General features: G+C 44.3%; 1 protein-coding gene across 1 annotated transcript in view; it reads right to left on the reverse strand.

Annotated features, from left to right (window-relative positions):
• Positions 1-20,613, reverse strand: part of HMBOX1 (homeobox containing 1) — a 120,948-nt gene that overhangs the window by 26,776 nt on the left and 73,559 nt on the right. The window contains exon 6 of the mRNA XM_014947670.1: positions 11,764-11,917. Coding sequence (XP_014803156.1) covers positions 11,764-11,917 — 154 coding nt within the window. The remainder of the gene's footprint in view (positions 1-11,763; positions 11,918-20,613) is intronic.

The raw sequence follows: 20,613 nt of genomic DNA on the forward strand, positions 1-20,613 counted from the left end.
GAGGGAGGGGAGCCCTAGGAGGAGGGGGAAGGGTTGGACCCTGCAAGAGGGGAGATGGAGCTGAGATGTGGGGAAGAACTTGTTTGGTGGGAGGGTGGTGAGAGCCTGGCCCAGGTTGGCCAGAGAAGCTGTGGCTGCCCCATCCCTGGAGGGGTTCAAGGGCAGGTTGGAGGGGGCTTGGAGCAACCTGGTGTGGTGGGAAGTGTCCCTGCCCAGGGGAACTGGATGATCTTTAAAGTCCCTTCCAACTCAAACCATTCTATGATCCTACAATTCTATCATCAGCTGGAAAGACCATTTTCTCTTAAGTCAATATGATCAAAAGACAAAAATGCGACAAAACCACCAAAGAGCCCACTAGAGCTGAGGATGGCAGCTATTTCCAATCGAGAAAGAAAAAAACTAAAATACTTGCAGGAGACCTCACCTGGACTATGTACAATCCTGGTCTCCCACATTCAACAAGGATGGATTTTGAGCTGAGCAGCTCCGAGAGCAACCACAGGGTACAGAAGAACGGAAAGCCCACCTCGCACAAACCTCAAGGCTGAGATGAGGAGAGGGTTTGTCATAAATACACAAAGGGGACCAACACTGGAGGTAAGGGATGGAAGCAAGAATTTCTTTTAGTTAAATGATAATATTGATCCAAGATGGATGGGTACATACAGGTCACAAACAACCTTAAGAACTTAGATTTCCAGCCCGCTGGGGAGCCGTCTCCCAATGGGCTCCTGTACCCTTGGCTCTACCTGCTTCTAAAAGAGAGAATTTAATCAGTTTCTGAAAAGGATATAATAAAGGTTGACTGCAAAAAGAGAAGCTGGACACAAAACTGGGAGTCCCAGTCCAATGCTCCTCTGCTTAAGAGACTATCAAGGAGCATTTAGAAACCGAAAGAGCGCCAGCCTATGTACGTAATAAGAAACAAATCAGATGATTTTTTTTCCCTATATGTTTTGTACTTATGTACCCTATTGTCTCATTCTTTTTTCTTTATAAGGAAATCATATTAAAAAAGCTCTTTGGAACAGGTCCATGTCTCCTATTCTGCGCACGGAGTTCCTCACAAACAGTGCAGAATTCAAAACAAATTTAAACTTATGCATGTTCCAAAGGAAAAAAAAATCAAACAAAAAAAGGTCAATTGTGCTGTCCTGAACTACAAAAAAAACCCCAGGATAAAAAAGAATCTAGGATGTGATAGTGACTTTTGTGGTCGAAGCCCATATGGTTCTCTGATAAAACATTCTTTTTAGTCTGTTTCAAGCGCTCCACACTCTGACCGAGAGCCCATAAATACATGATGCAACATACTTGGGGAGTTTTACTTAGGAATTTTGCTCCCTCACTCCTCCTTGTAATGACTCTGTTTATGACTTGCACGAAGACCTCACATCTGTTACTGGATGGCAGGGAACTTCCTTTCACCGAGGCAGGTTTGGACTCTGTTCGGAGCCCAGCAGCAGCAGGGGTCAGCAGGAATCCTCTGAATACTTCCAGAAACGGGCAAATCCAGCAGTGCTTCGAGCTGGGTGGTGCCCACGTGTGCTCCACGCCGAGAGCTGGCTGCATCAAAGCAAGAGGTGACAAGGTGCCAATTCCATTACTAACTCCTTCCCAATGCTTTCCAGATCACTCAAGAAGTTAATTTCGTAATTCACTTAATCAGGTTTATTCCAGGGATAATATTACATCCAGGTCAGGTAAACCTCACCGCGAGGGATGACTATCCCTTTTAGCTGAACTTGGACCTGGAATGACCCTCCTCGGCAGGTTCAGGGCTGTCTAGCTCTTTCTCAGGACTTGAAGCCAGCTGAAAAAAAGCCAAAGGGGGAATGATCACAGCTTTATTGTCACTTGTGCTTGTCAATGCCCAGGGAGCTGTTTGTCACCGCCTTATCTCCTAAACTTCCCAGGAGTCTGCTCCCAAAGAGGGAGGAGACTCCCCAGCAGTGTCTCAAGCTCCTTCACAGACATGGAGACAGCAGAGGGTAATCAAACCCTTGCACATCCAAAGACACATCACCTTTACGTGGGCTGTAATATCAAGAAATGTTGTGAACAGTCATTATAAAACAGCTACACTAACGTAGACTGAACGTGCCAGGTCACACAGTTTCCGTGACAGCTCTGCCAGGACTTTCCCTGCCTCCTGATGTTAACAGTCAAGAAAATAATGATGTTGCTAATTAACAGGGGGCTTTTTGTCGCTATTCGATTCTGCATAAACAGAACAGTCGTAGGAAAAGGAACACTATGAAGGATTAGAGAAAGTCTAGCGTTGAAGAAGAGGTCAGAGAAGAAAGAAAGGTCAAAGAGACTTGTACTTTTACATGGGCCTTCCAATGAGCAGCATCTGAATCTCAGCCCCATGGTAGGGAGCCCACGGCCCTACGCTCTGGGCATTAATAGAATAAAAGCCCTTGGGGCAGAGAAGTGACCTAAAATGACTGGAGTTAACAGTTACATTAAATAATGTTCTGGAAAGCGAATTATTTATGCTGGATACAAATAAAGCAGATAATTGCTGTGAATTTCAAAAATATCTAAACACTCCCACGACTGAATTTCATTTGCTGTCTTTGCAAAAAACAGGGTGATGCATCCGGAAAAGAACAAATCCCAACTCCTCCCAGCCATGACTGGTTCTACAGGAGCTGTGACTGCTCAGGAGAAAGACACACACGTATCATTGTGGACTACTCAAAGAAAACACGCTCTCAATGGACACACAAAAGCGATGAGCAAAACTCAGGTGTTGGGCTGGGGGTCAGAGAACATCAGGAATGGGATTCAGCTGCCTGTGTAAGCTGGAATATTCACCATAATCAACTGGAACTATGGTAATTAGTTCTGCTCCTGTCCCTACTCATCTGCCCTGGGTCACTTAAAATTGAATGTAGAAATAGAAAAGGTCCAAAGGAGAGTGACAACAAATGTGATTAGAGGCAGGGGAAGACTTGCCATCTGAGAAGAGATAAGAGAAGGACTGTTTAAGTTCAGAGAGGAGATAAATAAGCAGCACACTGATAGGCCTATATACAATGAGTGATCACAGGAAGGTAAACACAACGTTCTCTCTTCTTCTTTCTCATGATACTCAGGCAAAAGGGACCTCCAACTTTTTAAACACTTTTTAGCATATAAAATGAAACCAGGTATAATTAGTTCTCCCCAAGTACCCTGAAGACCTTAGCAGGATTTAGAAGGAATTACATATTTATGTGACTAGTAAGAATGCCCACAGCTGCAATTGTAGGATTGAACAAAAATACAGGATAGGAGAAAACCACAGCCATGTGGTTGGCAGCCATGTGTGAAGCAGTCACAGACTCCAGAGGATAGGTAGAAAGAATGACAAACACCATCATCATCTTCACCAGCTGGGTTACTGCTGAGCCTCAAAGCCTCAGGCACACACCAGAACTCCCCAGTGCTGGTCCGTGAGCTGGGTCAGCCCAGAAGAAGCCAGCAGATATTATGTTCTTCAAAGCAAACATGAGGTTAAGAGGTAGATTTACAGATCCTCCCATAGACTGGTGCTACTGGAGCCAGCAGAAATGACATTAGTCTGCACAGTAAGCAACAACCATGACTTTTTACAGCTTCTCTGAAAGCACCTGGGCACTTACAGAGATGTCCAGTCCCGTTTGTAGGACAATCACTTTGATGCTAGGAGAAGACTCAGAATGAGATCCTGCACCTTACCTTATGAGTTGGGTCAGCCCAGAAGGAGCCAGCAGATTTATGTTCTTCAAAGCAAACATGAGGTTAAGAGGTAGATTTACAGATCCTCCCATAGACTGGTGCTACTGGAGCCAGCAGAAATGACATTAGTCTGCACAGTAAGCAACAACCATGACTTTTTACAGCTTCTCTGAAAGCACCTGGGCACTTACAGAGATGTCCAGTCCCGTTTGTAGGACAATCACTTTGATGCTAGGAGAAGACTCAGAATGAGATCCTGCACCTTACCTTCAGGAGCAGGGACACTACTGACATATCTTAACTGGTCCTGGAGAAATGCAGGATCTCAGGAGCAGGGACACTACTTATCTTAACTGGTCCTGGAGAAATGCAGGATGGGATCTGGACTAGAGAAGAATTCCCACCCTTAAAATGTGGGTGAATTGCACCAGACAGTGCTGTTGCAGGTCCTGTTGCAAATCTTGATTTCAGTTATTTTGACCTTGGCAGATATACAAATTTTATCTGGAGTCTGCAGCAAGGAGTTGCCCCTCCCCCAGATCTGGTTTTGTTATTATTAATAAAATACAAAAAAAACCACAAAAACAACAAAGAAAGAGAGGAGAGAGAACACAAAGACACAAAAAGCACCTGAGCTCCCTGAAAAAGAAAAATAACTCATTAGGAGCTGGATCCTTCAAGAGACCGGAGTCTGGTGAGCACTTTGGACAGCCCTCCAGCATGATATTTTACTGCATACAACCTGCCAAACGACTGGGATTTGCTCACAGCTGATTAGAATAGGAAGCCTGCATATTATGCATGTCTAAGAGGGGAACGTAGCTTGATCTAATGCAAACTAAGACAGATACTGTGTGGCAAGCAGAAAATGGCTGCTCTTGCATTTTATGAAGACGGACAGCAATGACCCTGAGCCAAACCATTTGAACCTTCAGACAATAAAAACATCTCGCCGGCATCTAAATTGTGAAGTGAACTTTACGGAGTGCCTTTGCAAAGTGCCTGCTCTCGCAGATCTCAAAGCATTTCTCCAGCAGGAAGAACAGAGATCCTAAAAAAACCACTCCCTTCCTATGTCTCCAAGGGCTTCATGAAGTTGAACCTCCCACTGGAAGCTGCTGACTAACGAACACCTTGTGACAGAAGAGAAGGAGCTGGAAAATAACCTAAAGAAGTCCCCTGACGTTTCCCTCTGCATTAAGATCAAGTATATCAGAGCCATCCTGACAGATTTTAGCTAATTTGCTCCTGAGGAATGTTCCATAATTTCTGTAGATAACCTGCTTAGTGCTCAACCACTCCTAAAGTTGGCAAGTTTTTCCTAATGCCCACCACAAATCTTCTTTGGTAGGCTGAGAGTTACAGCCTTTTAGCACCTTGCTCATCCTTTCTTTGGTTTGGCTCAGTCCCCCGGGCAGGTAGGAGATACTTTATCACAGAATCACAGAATCTTCTAGGTTGGAAGGGACCTTCAAGATCATCTTGTCCAACCGTCAACCCAACTGACAAAAATAGACACCCGCACAACAAACAAGGAGCATCAGCACTAAACCAGACCTCCCAGCACTACATCAACCTGTCTTTTGAACACCTCCAGGGATGGTGCCTCAACCACCTCCCTGGGCAGCCCATTCCAATGGCTGAGAACCCTTTCAGTGAAAAATTTTTTCCTAATATCCAGCCTGAACCTCCCCTGGCGCAACTTGAGGCCATTTCCTCTCGTCCTGTCGCCTGTGACTTGAGAAAAGAGACCGACCCCCACCTCTCTACACCCTCCTTTCAGGTAGTTTATGGTCGAGCACGGCAGGTCAATGACATCTGAGGGTCGTAGGGACAGCAGAGCATCACTCTCAGGGCTCCTCCTGAGGGAACAAACCCGAGGAAGACGAGTAGTGTTCCCCAGCCAACGGGTGGACATCGTTATATTGATGAGAAACTGATGTTCTATTTCTAACAGCGTAGGAGCCTAATGGAAGAGGCCGAAAAGACGTTACTTCCTGCTCTGTTGGCAGCTTGAAAAGGGAGAAACGCAATGAATCCAAACCCTAAATCTCCTCCAAAGCCTCGCACAGGAAACTTAGATCCCCTATGGGGCCGGTATTAAGGTTCTGGGAGAAGACATAACTAAGAGTAATGGGATGAAATTAACTAAGAAAATTTCCTAACTGAATTTCAGGAGCTAATAGAGCTCTCGTTTTCCCCAGGGAAGCCGTGGAAGCCCCAGCGCTCAGGAGAGCTGCAGTAATAGCGCTTTCACAATCGGAAGGATTTCTAATAAGGCATGTCAGGACTGATATCGCTCAGGGCCAGAACCATGCCCAGGGCTCCTCTGGCCCAGCCCAGCACTGGGACCACGGCAGAAGGTGCTTCTTCAGGAGGGCAGGCAATGCTATCTTCCATCTTCCTGATGGAAACGCAACAGGGACTGGTTTTGGCATGGAGATGACTTTCCTCGCCAGCTGGGGTCCGCTGGGAGTTGGAACTGGATAATCTTTAAGGTCCCTTCCAACCTGAACCCCTCTATGATTCTATGATTCACTGTCAGGCATTGGAATAGGCTGCCCAGGGAAGGGGTTGAGTCCCCATCCCTGAATGTGTTTAAGCTGTGGTGTTGGGGGATATGGGGTAGGGGAGAACTTTAGAGTAGGGTAGATGGTTGGACTCGATGATCACAGAATCATAGAATAGTTTGGTTTGGAAGGGACCTCAAAAATCATCCAGTTCCACCCCCCCTGCCCTGGGCAGGGACACCTCCCACCACACCAGGTTGCTCCAAGCCCCATCCAGCCTGGCCTTGAACCCCTCCAGGGATGGGGCAGCCACAACTTCCCTGGGCAACCTGTTCCAGTGTCTCACCACCCTCATCGTAAAAAACTTCTTCCTGAGATCTAATCTGAATCTTTTTTCTCCCAATTCCCAAGGGTCTCTTCCAGCCTAGATGATTCTGTGATTTAAAGGGGGAACAAGAACAGAACCTGGTCAGATGAGAGCAGTTTGGCAGTGATGCCACCGTGACACATTGCTGCTCCCCGGCAAAAATCAAAGGACACCTCTTCCACGACCGACAGAGTGCCCATGCTTTTAACCAAACCAGGAAACTCATCCAACACAAACCAAATAAAATCGGAACAAAACCAAGCAGACCAAAAGAGCACTGTGGAAAATTTGTACATCCATTTGTTGAATTCCCCCTTTCCTGTGCTCTCCTGTCACTTGCCCCAGGCCAGCTCGGGGACACCACAGCAAGCAGAACCAATAAGTGAAACAGTGGGAAATAAAAAGGATTTCTTTTTTTCTGACCCAAGCCAAATTGGCTGGTGTTTCTGGGGTTTCCATCAGACAAGAAGCCTATCTGGCACACCGCAGGGTGGCAGGAGGAGAGAAAGTGAGGAGGAGGAACTGAGACGGGCGATGGGATGGGATAACACCTAAGGAGGAGACGGTGACAAACTGTTCGTTGGGCTCAGCGACATCACGAAACTCTACCCTCAGTATCTCAGGAAATCTAAACCCATTTCTCTTCTGAATAAACTTGCCTGGGATCACGCCGCCAAGTGAAACACCTGACTCTGTTTTGCAATCTATGAAACGGGGGATAACAGGTATCTCTATCATCTAGTCTCATTTAATCTAAATGCGCCTTTACAAAAGGATGCTTCAAGAGCAGAGACAAGTGTTAAAGTATAAAAACCAGACCAATAAAATCAAACCAAATAACCCTCAGCCAGAAAGTCCCTGCTCCCCAGACGAAGTGAAAAACTTTCAACCGATGAATTATCCATTTTGTTTAGAGCAGAATTTACAGTTATTTTAATTTAATCTTTGGATAAAGCATATGCTTAAGAAACAACACTCAACATCTTCCCCCCTTTCCTCCCCCCCACCCTGGAGTCTTTAATGGCACTCAACAAAAGTGCCTTAAAACAAGTATATTGTCATTGATTCTGCTGCCAATCTGGGAGGGGGATTTTTGCCTGAAAAAGAAGATCAACCTCAACTCCAACATATGATTAGAGGAGAAGGACCAATCACTTAGAAAAGGAAGAAAAAAAAGAAAAAAAAACCCCAAAGATAGACATGACAACACAGCTTCAGGAAACCCTAAGGGAATTTTCAATTTTGTAGTTCTAACAAGCGGGGTTGAAAAGAAGTAATAAAGCAGACTTAAAAAAAAAAGAAAATTATCTTTGGGACAAGCCGTAACGAAGAACACGAAACGGAACCAGAAGCAGATTTTTAAGTTGAACCTGAGGTTTTCACAAAAAGGCCTGCAGCAGCTCCCAAAGGAGGGTTAACCAGGCGCCACCATCACCACACACAGACCTCAGCAGATCCCCCGAGCAGGAGGCTGGAGAAGAGAACGGGTCAAGGTTGGTCTCACCGGCACAAGCAGCAGCGAGAGGGAGCTTGCACTGCAGTCGTCTGAACCACACCTAGTCTGCAGTTAAATATAGAACTTTACTTTCTGGAACTATTGCTCCTCTTAACCTTCAGAGCATAAATATTCGGAGAGGTATTTTACAAAAAAAAAAAAAAAAAAAAAAAAAGAAAGGGAGAAAAGGGAGAGAGGGAGAAAAGAGACCTGAATCTATCATCCGAAATCTAAGCCTAGCAACTAATAAACTACCCTGGGAGAATTTCCAAAAAAGCAGTAAAGACTGGAGAATTGAATTACAGAAACCGCAAGCAGCATTCTGGAAATCCAGTATAAACCAATTAGTTGCTTTAATACACGTCCCCTGTATACAGACACTTATGTACATTAGACATTCAAGTGTATGTGCTGGCCCTAACTCTAATTTTAATTACATCGGCTTGGCACCAACATAACGATTAATTGCACTGGATTTTTTTTGTTGATTTACATTCTTTTAAGAAAGAGAAAGCAGCCCTTCAATCCTCACCCTTCTCATTCAGTTGATGGGCCAAATCCTGCCCAGTGCTGGGCATTTTCAGTCGGAGAGCAGTCTCCTAGAAGTTAATACCTCTAATTTTTGCAATCAAATTCAGAGTCTTCCCTTGAAGTGCTCTCAGCTGGTCTGACACACCAACCTCTAGCGACCAGCTGAATCCAAGTTAAAAGCACAATGAACTGATAGAGCAGCCCAAGACTTTGATCCTCACCCCCCAAAAAAATGTTTATACAGCTTTGGAGCAACGTTTCAGAAGTTTGTAGGAAGAAGTAGCTCTGCGTTACCTACACAAGAGTTTCCATTGAGGTCTAGATTCAACCCTCTTCTCTTCAGGCATTTAACTACATCGCCAAAGTTAGGTCTAATTGCAGAAGGCTCCTCTTCTGCAGCCAGAAAGGTGCATATAACCCTCATGAGTTACATTAGTGAGGTGGAATTGTCTCCTGGATCTCTGTTTCTCATCACTGAGTAGCCAGAAGCCCAGATGAACAAGCACTTTACTGAACTTCCCAGATGAAAAGCTCAAAAACTGGGTGTGCAAATCCCTGCAAACACCAAGAGGGCACCAAGATGCTGCAGGACGTAGAACCATAGAATCATTGAGGTTGGAAGAGACCTTTAAGATCATCAAGTCCAACCATCAATCCAGCACCGCCAGGTACAAACACAGCGCAATGATACTTGCATTTCATTAAGGAAAACAGTCCATCAAACAGAGTAGGATGTCTCCTCTCTCAGTCAAAACTTAATCCTTCAGATGAGAATGCAAATTAGCAGCTAAGTGGCAGCAGACCACATGCAATGCCAAACACCATTTTAGTAGGCCAAATGCTTAATTCCTGACCTCACAGCACCAAGGGAACCTGATCTGTTTGGGCCAGACAGCCAGAGCCTGGTTACCTTCATGTTATGAGCCATATTACGGACAAGCCTGGAAGAATCTGGTGACTTTTAAGTGAAATTAGTTACCTTCGTCCTCGGGCTCCCAAGAGAGCATTTTCCTCCCACTCTTTCAAAACTTGTCACACAAACCAGCCCATCCTTCCAGCTCAATGAGGCCTGTTTAAAGTATAACAGTGAAACAACCACCTTCCCAACTTGCTTTATGGGGTAGTTTTATTGCCGTACAAAGCTTTTACCATGAGTTTACTGTGTTCTTGCCTCAAGTACAACTCCCCAGCCATACTTTCCAGTAGCCACATATAAGGCTGTGAAATTCAGTGCTTGTGGTGACCCAGCAAGAACTTTGCAAATTAATATCAAAGCCAGGACTAAGGCAACGTGGCAGAAGTCTCCATTTACCAGCAGAACACGATGAAAACCTCAGCAGCAAAGACCTTGTAGGGCACAAGACACAGCAAACAAAGCCCAGAATGATAAAGAAGGAGAAAGAGGGTAATGAAAAATTAGATGGAGTGATTACGTATCTGCCCAAACAACTGGATGATTTCCAATGTCAACACCAACTTGTTTCTTTCCATATGGAAACCCAAATCTCGTATATTTCTCACAAACACACAACCAAACGATTACAGGTTGTCTGACTTCTTGAGAGCATCACAGGAGAGCTCTGCAGGAGGAAAGGGTAGTGATTGTTTGCTTAACTCTCTCCTTTTGCTCTGCTTTCCCACAGCACCCAGCACAAAGGGGTTTAAGGCACTATCTTGAGTCAAACAGCAAATAATAGCAGTTATCACACTTCAGGCCAGAGAGAAACCAAGAAGGAAAGCAGGATAGAATCACAGAATGATTGAAGGGGACCTTAAAGACCATCCAGTTCCACCCCCCTGCCCTGGGCAGGGATACCTCCCACCACACCAGGTTGCTCCAAGCCCCCTCCAACCTGCCCTTGAACCCCTCCAGGGATGGGGCAGCCACAGCTTCTCGGGGCAACCTGGGCCAGGCTCTCACCACCCTCACACCAAACAAGTTCTTCCCCACATCTCAGCTCCATCTCCCCTCTTTCAGTTTAAAACCATTCTCACTTGTTCTATAGCTATGATTACTGGTCTCAGTTACTGGTCTGAGCCCTGCAAAGACCCCACCATGACCCACAGCCACACAGAATTATGTCTATCTTGCGTGTAAAAATGCTTGGGTTCCTGAGGGAGCTCAGTATTTTGGTCTTAGCTTAGACAAGAGGAGACACTCTCCTGCTCCTAAACAGCTCCAAAGACCCTCGTGCAACCAAGAGGAAAGAAACAGAAGCACTACAGAAAGGGCAAAAACACATCCTAAAAATCTGCTGGCCGAGGACTCAAAGGAGTGAGCTGCAAAGCAGAAAGGAGCGTAGCGCACAGTCATCTGGTGCCTTCATGGAAGGGAGGTTCCTCACGCTCTCAGAGGGAGGAAAACTCCTCCCAGCCATTTAGCCCTGAACAGAAACAAGCATTCATCCCTAAACTACGTCTGAGTTCACTAGACCTTTTCTATTATAGGATATTATCCACAAAAGAGACATTACTGTACACAGAGGGAAAGGCAAAGCAGCCAGGCAGCCAGGGGAGCAGGCTCAGAGCGTGCTTCCTCTCGGTAGGACTGAAGAGCTGGGAGCTCTAATGATCACCTGCCACTCTGCATATGTATTTGAAAGATCCACTTTGCTCTGTAAAAGCATGTAAAAAAGCTGGAAGGGACTTTTTGGACACGGAATCTACTGCTTGTTAGGCGAAGTTATACACCCAGAACAATTACAGTGCTGCCGAAATCAACTCTGAAATAATATGATACATTATGAGGACAAAAGCAGGACATTGGGAAAGGAGAAATGCAGAATGTGAAAAGCGTGCAGACCCCCACCGAGCCAAAGCCAGAACCTTTCCAAAAACATGGAAAGGTTTTTTGGGAAAGCAAGGGAAGAGCTGAACACCACCACTCCCAGACTGCACTAACGACAAGATGTCTTAGGAACTATGAAAAATAACATATTTTCCAGAGGAGTATAACATCATTTTAAACAACAAAAGGGGTGAAATGGCTCCTCCTACTCTATCGTTGAGAATCAAATGATTACACTCTCATTAACCTGCGCGATGCTGAAGCACATCCATGGAAATGAAGTTGGTGTTCACCAGAGCAAGAAAAAAGATACTCGTATTGGCTTTAAAATGCCCATCTCCGTAACCCCAAAGCGACGTACCTTTCCATAACAGCCAGGCACTCCTTTCTCCACGTGAACCGACTGCCTCGCCGTAGTCTGAAGGTCCCAGAGGTAGCTGTGACTGGGGGAGGCGTCTGTCTCCATTCTGGCTCTTCTATTGGGATAGGAGCAGGTCTCATGCTTAACGTAGCCCCTAAGAATAATAAATACTGTGTTTCCTAGTGGATTAAAAGTCAGGCCCATTTTCTCACTCCTGCTCGTGAAAAAAAAGACAAGACAGATGATGAAACCACTGGAACTAAAAAAGAAAAGCGTTATCAAACACAGACACCTTGAAGATACACCAAGCCAGCTAGAGTTCCCATCCCCAACCTCCAAGCTGGAGAGGTACCAGGTGACCATGGAAATCCAAGGGAGACAGAACTGAGCTGAGAGATGTCCTGTGTCTTCACCAAAAGGAAAAACCTCTTACAGGAGGGGTGAGCTATGCCCCAGCTGGGATTCATTTAGGTTGTGCTGCTACCTCTTGGAAATAGCAGATTTCTATTTAATTGTACAACAGTCTCAGACAGCAAAATGTGAATTTACACCAAAGGTATCGCAACGTGCCCGAAGAGCTGAGGAAACACTTGAAATAGCTCCACACCAATAGAAATACACCCTGTGACCTGTGCAAACACGGGCTCCTGTGTGCCAGGCTGCCTGAAAAAGTCACTGAAAGCAGATTAACATCACACTTTTGTTCTTCTGTCCCCCTTCTACGGATATATTTCCCCTTTCAAGAAGCCTGAGCTGGAAAGCATCAAGCAAGAGACAGGACTTGGCAGGATGCCTTCAGGAAAGGCCCTTTGAAACTTACCCCTGATGCTTTCCACACCAGCCTCACAGTTAATAAATCAAGATAAATCAAGACACACCGGGAGACTCTTTCCTACATCCCTTGGTGAGGATGGGAACCTGGTGTAGGACATCAGTACGGAAAAGAGGGTATGTTTTGAAGGACAGCTTTGTCCCCAGTGACTTCCCCCCGGAGGGAAGAAATAGCTGTTCTAGTGTGCAAAAAATAAATAAATAAAGTCGTATGAAAAGATAAATCACCACCTATATCCCATATATGCACACTGAGTCCAACTGGAATTTGTGCACCGAGCCAGGCGGGATAGATCCAAGAGAAGCAGGAGGAACACAGGACTGTGCACGTGGAAAAGCAGGGCCGAGGCAGCAAATCCCTCTGGGCACACAGACTTCCTCCGAATGGGGAGGATTTCATCCTAAAACCACACCGTGTCAGCGAAACAACACTGCTTGTTTAATTTCAAGCAGAGTAAAAGGGTTAAAGGGAACTTGGAGTTTAATCGGTAAACAAATTCCTCCAGTTAAAAAGGAAGAAATTGGCTATTTACGCATTTGGCTGTCTTCCTTTCCAGAAATGAATATTTTCCTTACTGCCAGGGGCTTGCATCTGCGTGAGGTGGTGGAGCCCAAAGTAATTTAAAAATTAGAGGAGAAATCTATAGGAAGTGAAGCCCACAGTCTCTGCCTTGAATACACAACCAACAGCGACTCCTCTAATCCCCAGCTAACGAGCCTACACGGATTACTTAGTTTTATTGCCACATGAAATATTTCCTGTATTGCCAATTCCTTGGAAGGCTATTTCAAGGCAAGTTCCTTATCAATTCTTTCTCTTACTGGCACGATTTAGGGGTCTGGGTCAGTATCGAGTTGCTAGGTTTTAAATACACTTCAAAACCTAAAAACACTTTAAAAAAACGTCCTAAGAATTTTAAAAAGAGGGAGAACCGGACAAGAAATTAGCTCTCCCTTCATTGTCTTAGCAATAATCTTTCCCTACCTGAGGGTTTCATCTCACAGGGAGAGCACAGAAGTATCAGTAATGCCTAACATCAAGGTAAGAGACGCAGAGTACTTTGATTAAATTTGCCTGAGATTTTTCAGACCAAGGTTGAAAAAAAATATCTGCATTTAAAGCACAAATTTGCTCCTGCTCCGTTCGCTTACTGAATATAAGATGCTTTTTTTTTTTCATTTTAGTAGCCTTGCTAGATCAATTCCCCTATTTCTCTTTTCTATGGGGTAACATCAATAGCAGCAGCAGATAAGGGAGAAGTCTGCTGAGAATTCCAAGCAAGTAATTCTGCTTTTGCACACACAGAAGCATCTGAACACATACGGAGGCCTAAGGTGTGCTTGGATGTGTAAGTGGCAAAAGGGGTGGAGGACATACATGCTGCTGCCACGTTTGATAAGGTAATAATCATGCTTTTCTTCATCCCCCTCAATTAAGTGAGTTCATTCTGCTGCTCCAAGGCTTCATCGCGATCTTCTCGCCACCCAGCTCCGCTTCTTCACAGCTTAATAAGTTACATCCTAGTTACTAGGTCAGATTCTTTTTTACAGACCCCTCAAACAGCTTTTGAGAAGCGAAACCTGTCTCTGGAGGAAGAACGAGCGGAGCAAGCGCAGCGTGAGATTTTCATCTCAGTATATGCATCAAAAAGCAAGACGTCTAGAAGGGCGAGAGGGGTGAACCGTCTGGGAAGAGCTCCTTTCACAAAAAAAAAATGAAAAGCGACGTTTCCTACTGCCTGCCAGCACTGAGCACCTTTTTTTTTCCAACAATCCTGAATTCCCTCCGTGCGAGCCAGCCTTGTCTCAGCTGAGGATGCTGCAGGTGGGGTCCGGGGAGAGGAAGGCAAGAGCGATGCTCTCCAGCTGGAAGGCAGCTCTATCTCTGTATTCAAAATTCCTGGTGGCAAAGGCCCACCACCTCCTCAGCACATCCCAGACACTGTCCTGAAGAAAGAGTCTTGCTCTTAAAAGCATCACGTGCAGTTGCTGATCCCCATCACGTGGCTCAGAGAGGCCCCGCCACGTCAGGGCGATGCGCAGAACGGCCGGAGCAGGCCTCAGGCCATCTCCCAGCACCAAGAAACCATTTAGGCTCAAGCCCCTATCATGTATTACACTGATAAGAACAGATGTCACGCTTTATTTTTAGCCAGACTGACCTGAGATCACATGATAAACACCTTTCAGTTACGACTGAGCCAGGCTGGGCTGGAATCCGCAGCCTGCGCAGCAAAAACTTCTCTCCAGAGCTCATGGCTTGGATGGAGAGGATCAGAACAGGGACTGTTTTCTCTGTGAAACAGTAAATCACCAACAATATGTTTCCAGTGCAAATCTTGTGGGATATCCACTCCCTGATTTATTTATTTTTCTTTCATAGCTAAACAAGAAGCGCTCTGGGAATAACACAAGAGATGCTACATCTTGATAATAACTACCTTTCTTTTCCCCTTTTGTTCAAGGAGGAACAACACACGGTTTTCTCCAAGGTGACCACAGCTGCCTTTCTATTACAGCAGACTGGCAGAAATAAATCCTCCAGCCTAAATGGAAGCAGTCTGTCTCCATCTGTAACTCCAACACATCATTTCTAGGTGCCAGCTTCACTTTGCAGAACACAGAGGCAAAAAGACACACTAAAGTAACTCCAGAACAAACTTCACACGTTGCCCAAGACCCAGCGCCAGCCAAACTAATCAGGCTAACAACTACCAATGTAAAACGAGGATTTATTATTTTTTTTTTAAAACCCACGGGCTCTGAAAAAAATAATCAGAACATTATAGGACTCTATGCGCTCATATACTGGCTTCTGAAACTTATACTATTTATCTACTGCCAAAATGCTCTCAGCCCTCTACAAAACACAAGAGATGTGGTGCCTGTCCAAAAAAAAAAAAAAAAAAAAAAAACCCACATCACTTATACTATTTATCTACTGCCAAAATGCTCTCAGCCCTCTACAAAACACAAGAGATGTGGTGCCTGTCAAAAAAAAAAAAAAAAAAAAAAGCCTGATCTAAATGAAAAGCATCCCTATTAATTGGATTAAAGGCCTTTCAAACACCAGCATTTAGCATTGACTTCTCCCCTTCAACAAAAAAACCTGCCTTTCACCCTAATTGGCAACTGTTTCCAGAAAAATTTACAATCCCTAGTACACTGGAATCTGCAGCGTTAACTCCATCGCTCCTACCAGGAAAACATCCATCATGAAATTTTTCAGCAAGATTATTGCCTACAGTAGGATAAGTGGTGGCTTTTTTTTCTGATCCAGGAGACTTAAGTCTCTTTTGCAACGTCCCAATCTGCTGCTGCCTGAACACCTACCACCAGAGAGAGGAGAAACAGAGAAACTGCCCACGCAAACCAGGAATCAAACCCAAGCAAACAGGAAACAGCACATTCAAGAGGTCTGAGCAAACTGGTAAATAATGAACGTGATGGAATTGTGAGTTCCTTCTGTACAGGAGCATCATCTTCACAGAAACGATGTCTCAAAAGTGCCCTAAGGCTCCACAACACAAAGTTCTTGGGTTAGCAGATGCTTATGGAGGATTTCAAGAGTTATATGGCACCACTATACATTTGGGAAGTAAAATAAAATCTCTTTTGATGTATTTATAGGTCACTTTTTGTCCCCTCTATATTAGAAACTCCTGGCTGGGCACAATATATAAGCACAGGGAAGGCCAGGTCCTGCTGTGAGGACCTTACAGACGAGGTGTGTCCAGCAAATGGACTCACCCTCCTCTAGGAGATGGAAAAGTGAGGTGCAGAGCTGAAATAATTTGCTGAGAGTCATACAGCAAAACTGGAAGAGCCAGGGAAAGACTACAGGTCTGTCAAGTGATAGCCAGTCCTTTCTGCATAAAACAACTATTCTTTCTTTAAAAGTTCATAAATTCACTGTATCCGGTGTCCTAGTCCTTCAAAACTGTTTCAATTTTAAGAGAAAATTTCTTTTCCATTACTAACCAAACAAATTCAGTCAGAATATGGGCTTACTCTGAAGATCCAGTTTTCTAAACTAAGGGATTAAAGAACTGGGGAAACTAAAAGTTCCCTAAAACCTCACTTTGCCCCTCAGTAACTCAAACACGTAGGTGCTTCTGTGCAGACAGACCTGACTCTTGCACCCAAAAGAGAAGGACTGAGATTTTATTCCCAGCAGCTGGAACTGGAAAAGATGGGATATATGAGAAAGCTAAATGCCACTTCCTAGTAAGTGACCAAATAAAAAAAAATACATGCCAGTCACTTCATCTCTTAAGTTTATTCAAAGGAAGACAATCTTCTGCACAGAGCAGAGTGCAGTGATTTGTGCACGTCGCAGGAGGCTCTACTGATTTCTCATTTTCTGACCCAAAAGAAGCCAGCAGAACAGCTAGTCATGTCTAGTAACTACAGGATACTCTAAGCAGTATCCAGAAGTTAGGCTCCAAATTGGTTTTAGAACAGCAATTTCAAATCAGGATGCTTTGGACAAGGTTGGTACCTTCCTTAATACACTGTATAAACTTGCACATACGCACGTTAACGATCTCTTGGTGAGCAAGTCTGACCCACAATAGAGTAGATGGCAATAATTCAAAGTCTACAAGATTATCCTCCAATAAACAAATACAACCACATTTTCCTCAAGTAGACTTTTCAAAAAGCTACAGGAAAACGCAGGGTTCCCCTTTACCCGAGTCTCTAAAAACAAACCAAATATTATTTGTTTCTAAAGGGAATTTAAGTGCATCCAAGAAGTCCCTCGGCACGGGCAGAGGAGCCATTTGCCTCTAACATTTCTTTAAAATCCTGCATAATATCTCTTATTTGAAGAAAGGTTACACTCAAACAACTCTTGAAGCTATTTTTCCATGTGTGTGCAAAGAGAAGTGAAGATGACCTCAGCAAGACAGTGCCTCAGAGAAGCACAGGTTATAATGCCAATTCAGTTCAATTTAAGCCACAACCTTCAGTGCTGCGAGTCCTCCTTCCTCAGACACTTCACAAGAGCAAAAGGACACACAAAATGTGAGCTTGTGGACACAGGGAAAGAAAGAAGGTTAAGAGGAAGAAGCACTGATTTTAGTGCTAAGTTTGAAAAGGCTTCTCTTATCCCAGCCCAAAATCCTATTTCCTGAACAGCTCCACGTTACATTGGCGAAAAAAGATGTGAGGCTACAGGGAAGATCCACACAACAGTTGTCATCATCAGGAGAGGACTTTTGGTGGGTTTTTTCCAAAATATACCTTCCAAAGAACTTCTAGTTCTCTCCACTGTTCTGGAGGCAACACCTTCCCTCAAAAGGATTGAGTTATTTCATAGGGTACAACCAGGAGGCTTTCAAAGCAGCTGGTACCCAAAGGTCGTACCCAGTAATTTTGCTGCTCCTCAGCATCACGAGTCCAACCTGGAATCAGGGCTTCTCGGAGGTCCCTGCTTCTTGCCAGCACCTCACAACCCTTGGCACTTTTATTCTTTAAAGCCATTTTCTAGATGTGTAGCAGAAAGGACAGGCTCAGCTGTGGCCTTGAACCCACCCAGAGTTGAACTAAAATATTCCCAGGCCAACTGACAGCTGGAGCCTCTTGATTTTCAGCTTCCACACACAAAGCACAAGTTTGGAGGTTCTCTTTTCACTGGAATTCTTCTTAATACAACTCTGGATATTGAATCCAAGTTCACATTAGAGAGCCTGAGTTTCAAATTCCTTAAAACAATTACACAGTTAATTTAATCATGCCATTGTTTAAAGGAAATTAAACTTAAATATTTAGATCTTTACAATAAAACTGCTAAAGGGAAAAAAAAAAAGAACTGTGGTCAAACAAAATCCAGGGAGAAGAACAATGGAAGGAAATTAATTCAACTGTGATTTTACAGATTGCTGGTTAGTTAAAGATAATGAGGAGCTTTACTTTTCTTTTTATATTTAAGATCTATTTTGAGATTTGGAGAAGCAGGTGGGATTTGAGAGACACAGCTCCAACTTATCACCGTTACTGTCAGCATCCCATCCTGGAGCTTGAGATCCAACCCAAAACCTTCCGAAGTGATCCCAAAGTTCCTCTCCACCAAACTGCACGTTTTTTGCTGCAACTTTATATTATTCAGCCATTTCTAGCTGTTCATTCTGGAGAGCCTGGGCACGTATTTCACCTTAGCTGACTGCAACTTCATTGACTGCTTCTGATGCCCAGAGTTGGCTACTGGTGGGAGGACAGGGCAGGTAACCACGAGCAAGGAGGTGGATAGACAACTTAGATTTGTTCCTCCCCTCCTAAAAAACTAACCTGGTAGGAGGGAACACCTCTGCAGTACACTAAACCAAGGAGTGACTGATCAATGATAATAAAAAACAGTGACAAAAGGCTTCTTTTCCATAAACAGAACAGCAGGAGATGTTTAGACTGCATTTCTTTACCAGGATTTGTCTTCTCAAGCTGGTACCATCTGTAAAATGCCCTTTTCTTTTGTTCACTCAGGTCCGACCCCTGCTGCAACAGCCAATGGGAGATCCGGCTCTGACTGATACCTGTAAAAAAGCAAAACAAGATAAAAAACCCCAAAAAAATAAAGAGAGAGAGAAAGAAAAAACTTGTTCTTTTTAAAACGTTTTGAAGCTGTTTATATACTGACAAAAGGTGGTGTCTCACAAAGCCCAGGAACTCATAATGTTTCAATCACAGCAAAAGCAGAGTTCAAGCTCCCCCCCTCCCATCACTGATGTCTTTAACTTCTCCCTGTTGTTATTTTCAGCCTTACTCAAGGTACCTCCTGGAACCAGCACCATCAATCTACAGGCAAACAGGGCACAAACTGGGAAGCCAAATCTACCACTGGCTTGAATTGTCCCCAACTTCCCCGATTCTTAAATTTCTTCATCTGTGAAATGGGAACAAGTCCCTTCCCCGCTATTATATATAAATAATGAGAGTCAGGAGATCGTTATCACTCAACGCTTGAATAAAAAGGGAGATAAACATCAAAACAGTTTATGTGATATAGATCAAATCAGCCCAGAAATGGAGCAGGGCAACTACCAGCAGCTGTAACAACAGCCAGAAAACAAACCAGAAAGGGTTGGTGTCTGTCAGCAAAGCTGGACTCAAGCTCCAAGTATCCAGGCAACATTAGGGACAAAAAGTTGCAGAGTTTCTAAAGCAAGAATTCTAAGAAAACGGTAATAGAGGGGGAAACCCCCTAGAAGTTAACACAATTACTTCTGAAGCACCACAGTGAATGAAGGAGTGATGCAGAGAGGGAAAGTCAGTCATTATAAGGAAAGAAATAAAGCAAGAGATTGGGAAGTGCACTAGGAGGTGAACTGTAGGTTCATTAAAAAAATCTAAAAAAAAGCCATAAAGTTTACTGAATAACTGCAGCTGTTAAAGATAATGAGGAGCTTTACTTCTCTCTTTATATTTAAGATCTATTTTGAGATTTGGAGAAGCAGGTGGGATTTGAGAGACACAGCTCCAACTTATCACTGTTACTGCCAACATCCAGGAGCTTGAGGTCCAGAGGCAGGAGGGCTCTCCCTGTGCTCTCCACGAGGCTCCTCAGCTGTCAGAAAGGGTTAACAACATCTAAACTCTCCTGAGAAGGCAAGTTTTAGGAGGTGCTGGGAGTAACAATATACTGCCCAACACCACCTGTGCCACCACCTGCTCGGTGATAATAGGGAGGCAGGTACCAGGCTGGGTTTCACACGGAAACCAAAGCACCTCTCCCCTCCTGAGACACATCCAGGTTTTATAAGATCTCATCATCATATTTAACGTGTGTAAAACAACCCCCTGTAGCTTGCTGCTTTTTCTTTTTTTCCTTCTCTTTTTCTATTTAACACTGAAACTAGTTAACTTTGGAATGATTAAACCTGACTCTCAGGTGTCATATTCAGGAGGGTTTACTCCGACCAGATTTTTAAAATCACAGGGTTTATGCTCTTAACTCTTCTCCCTTATAAAGAATTCTGGATTCTGTGAAGTTTTAATTGTCCTGGCGAAAAGGGATAGGTG

The sequence above is a fragment of the Calidris pugnax genome, unplaced genomic scaffold (assembly GCF_001431845.1).
Source record: "Calidris pugnax isolate Ruff unplaced genomic scaffold, ASM143184v1 scaffold154, whole genome shotgun sequence".
NCBI lineage: Eukaryota > Metazoa > Chordata > Aves > Charadriiformes > Scolopacidae > Calidris > Calidris pugnax.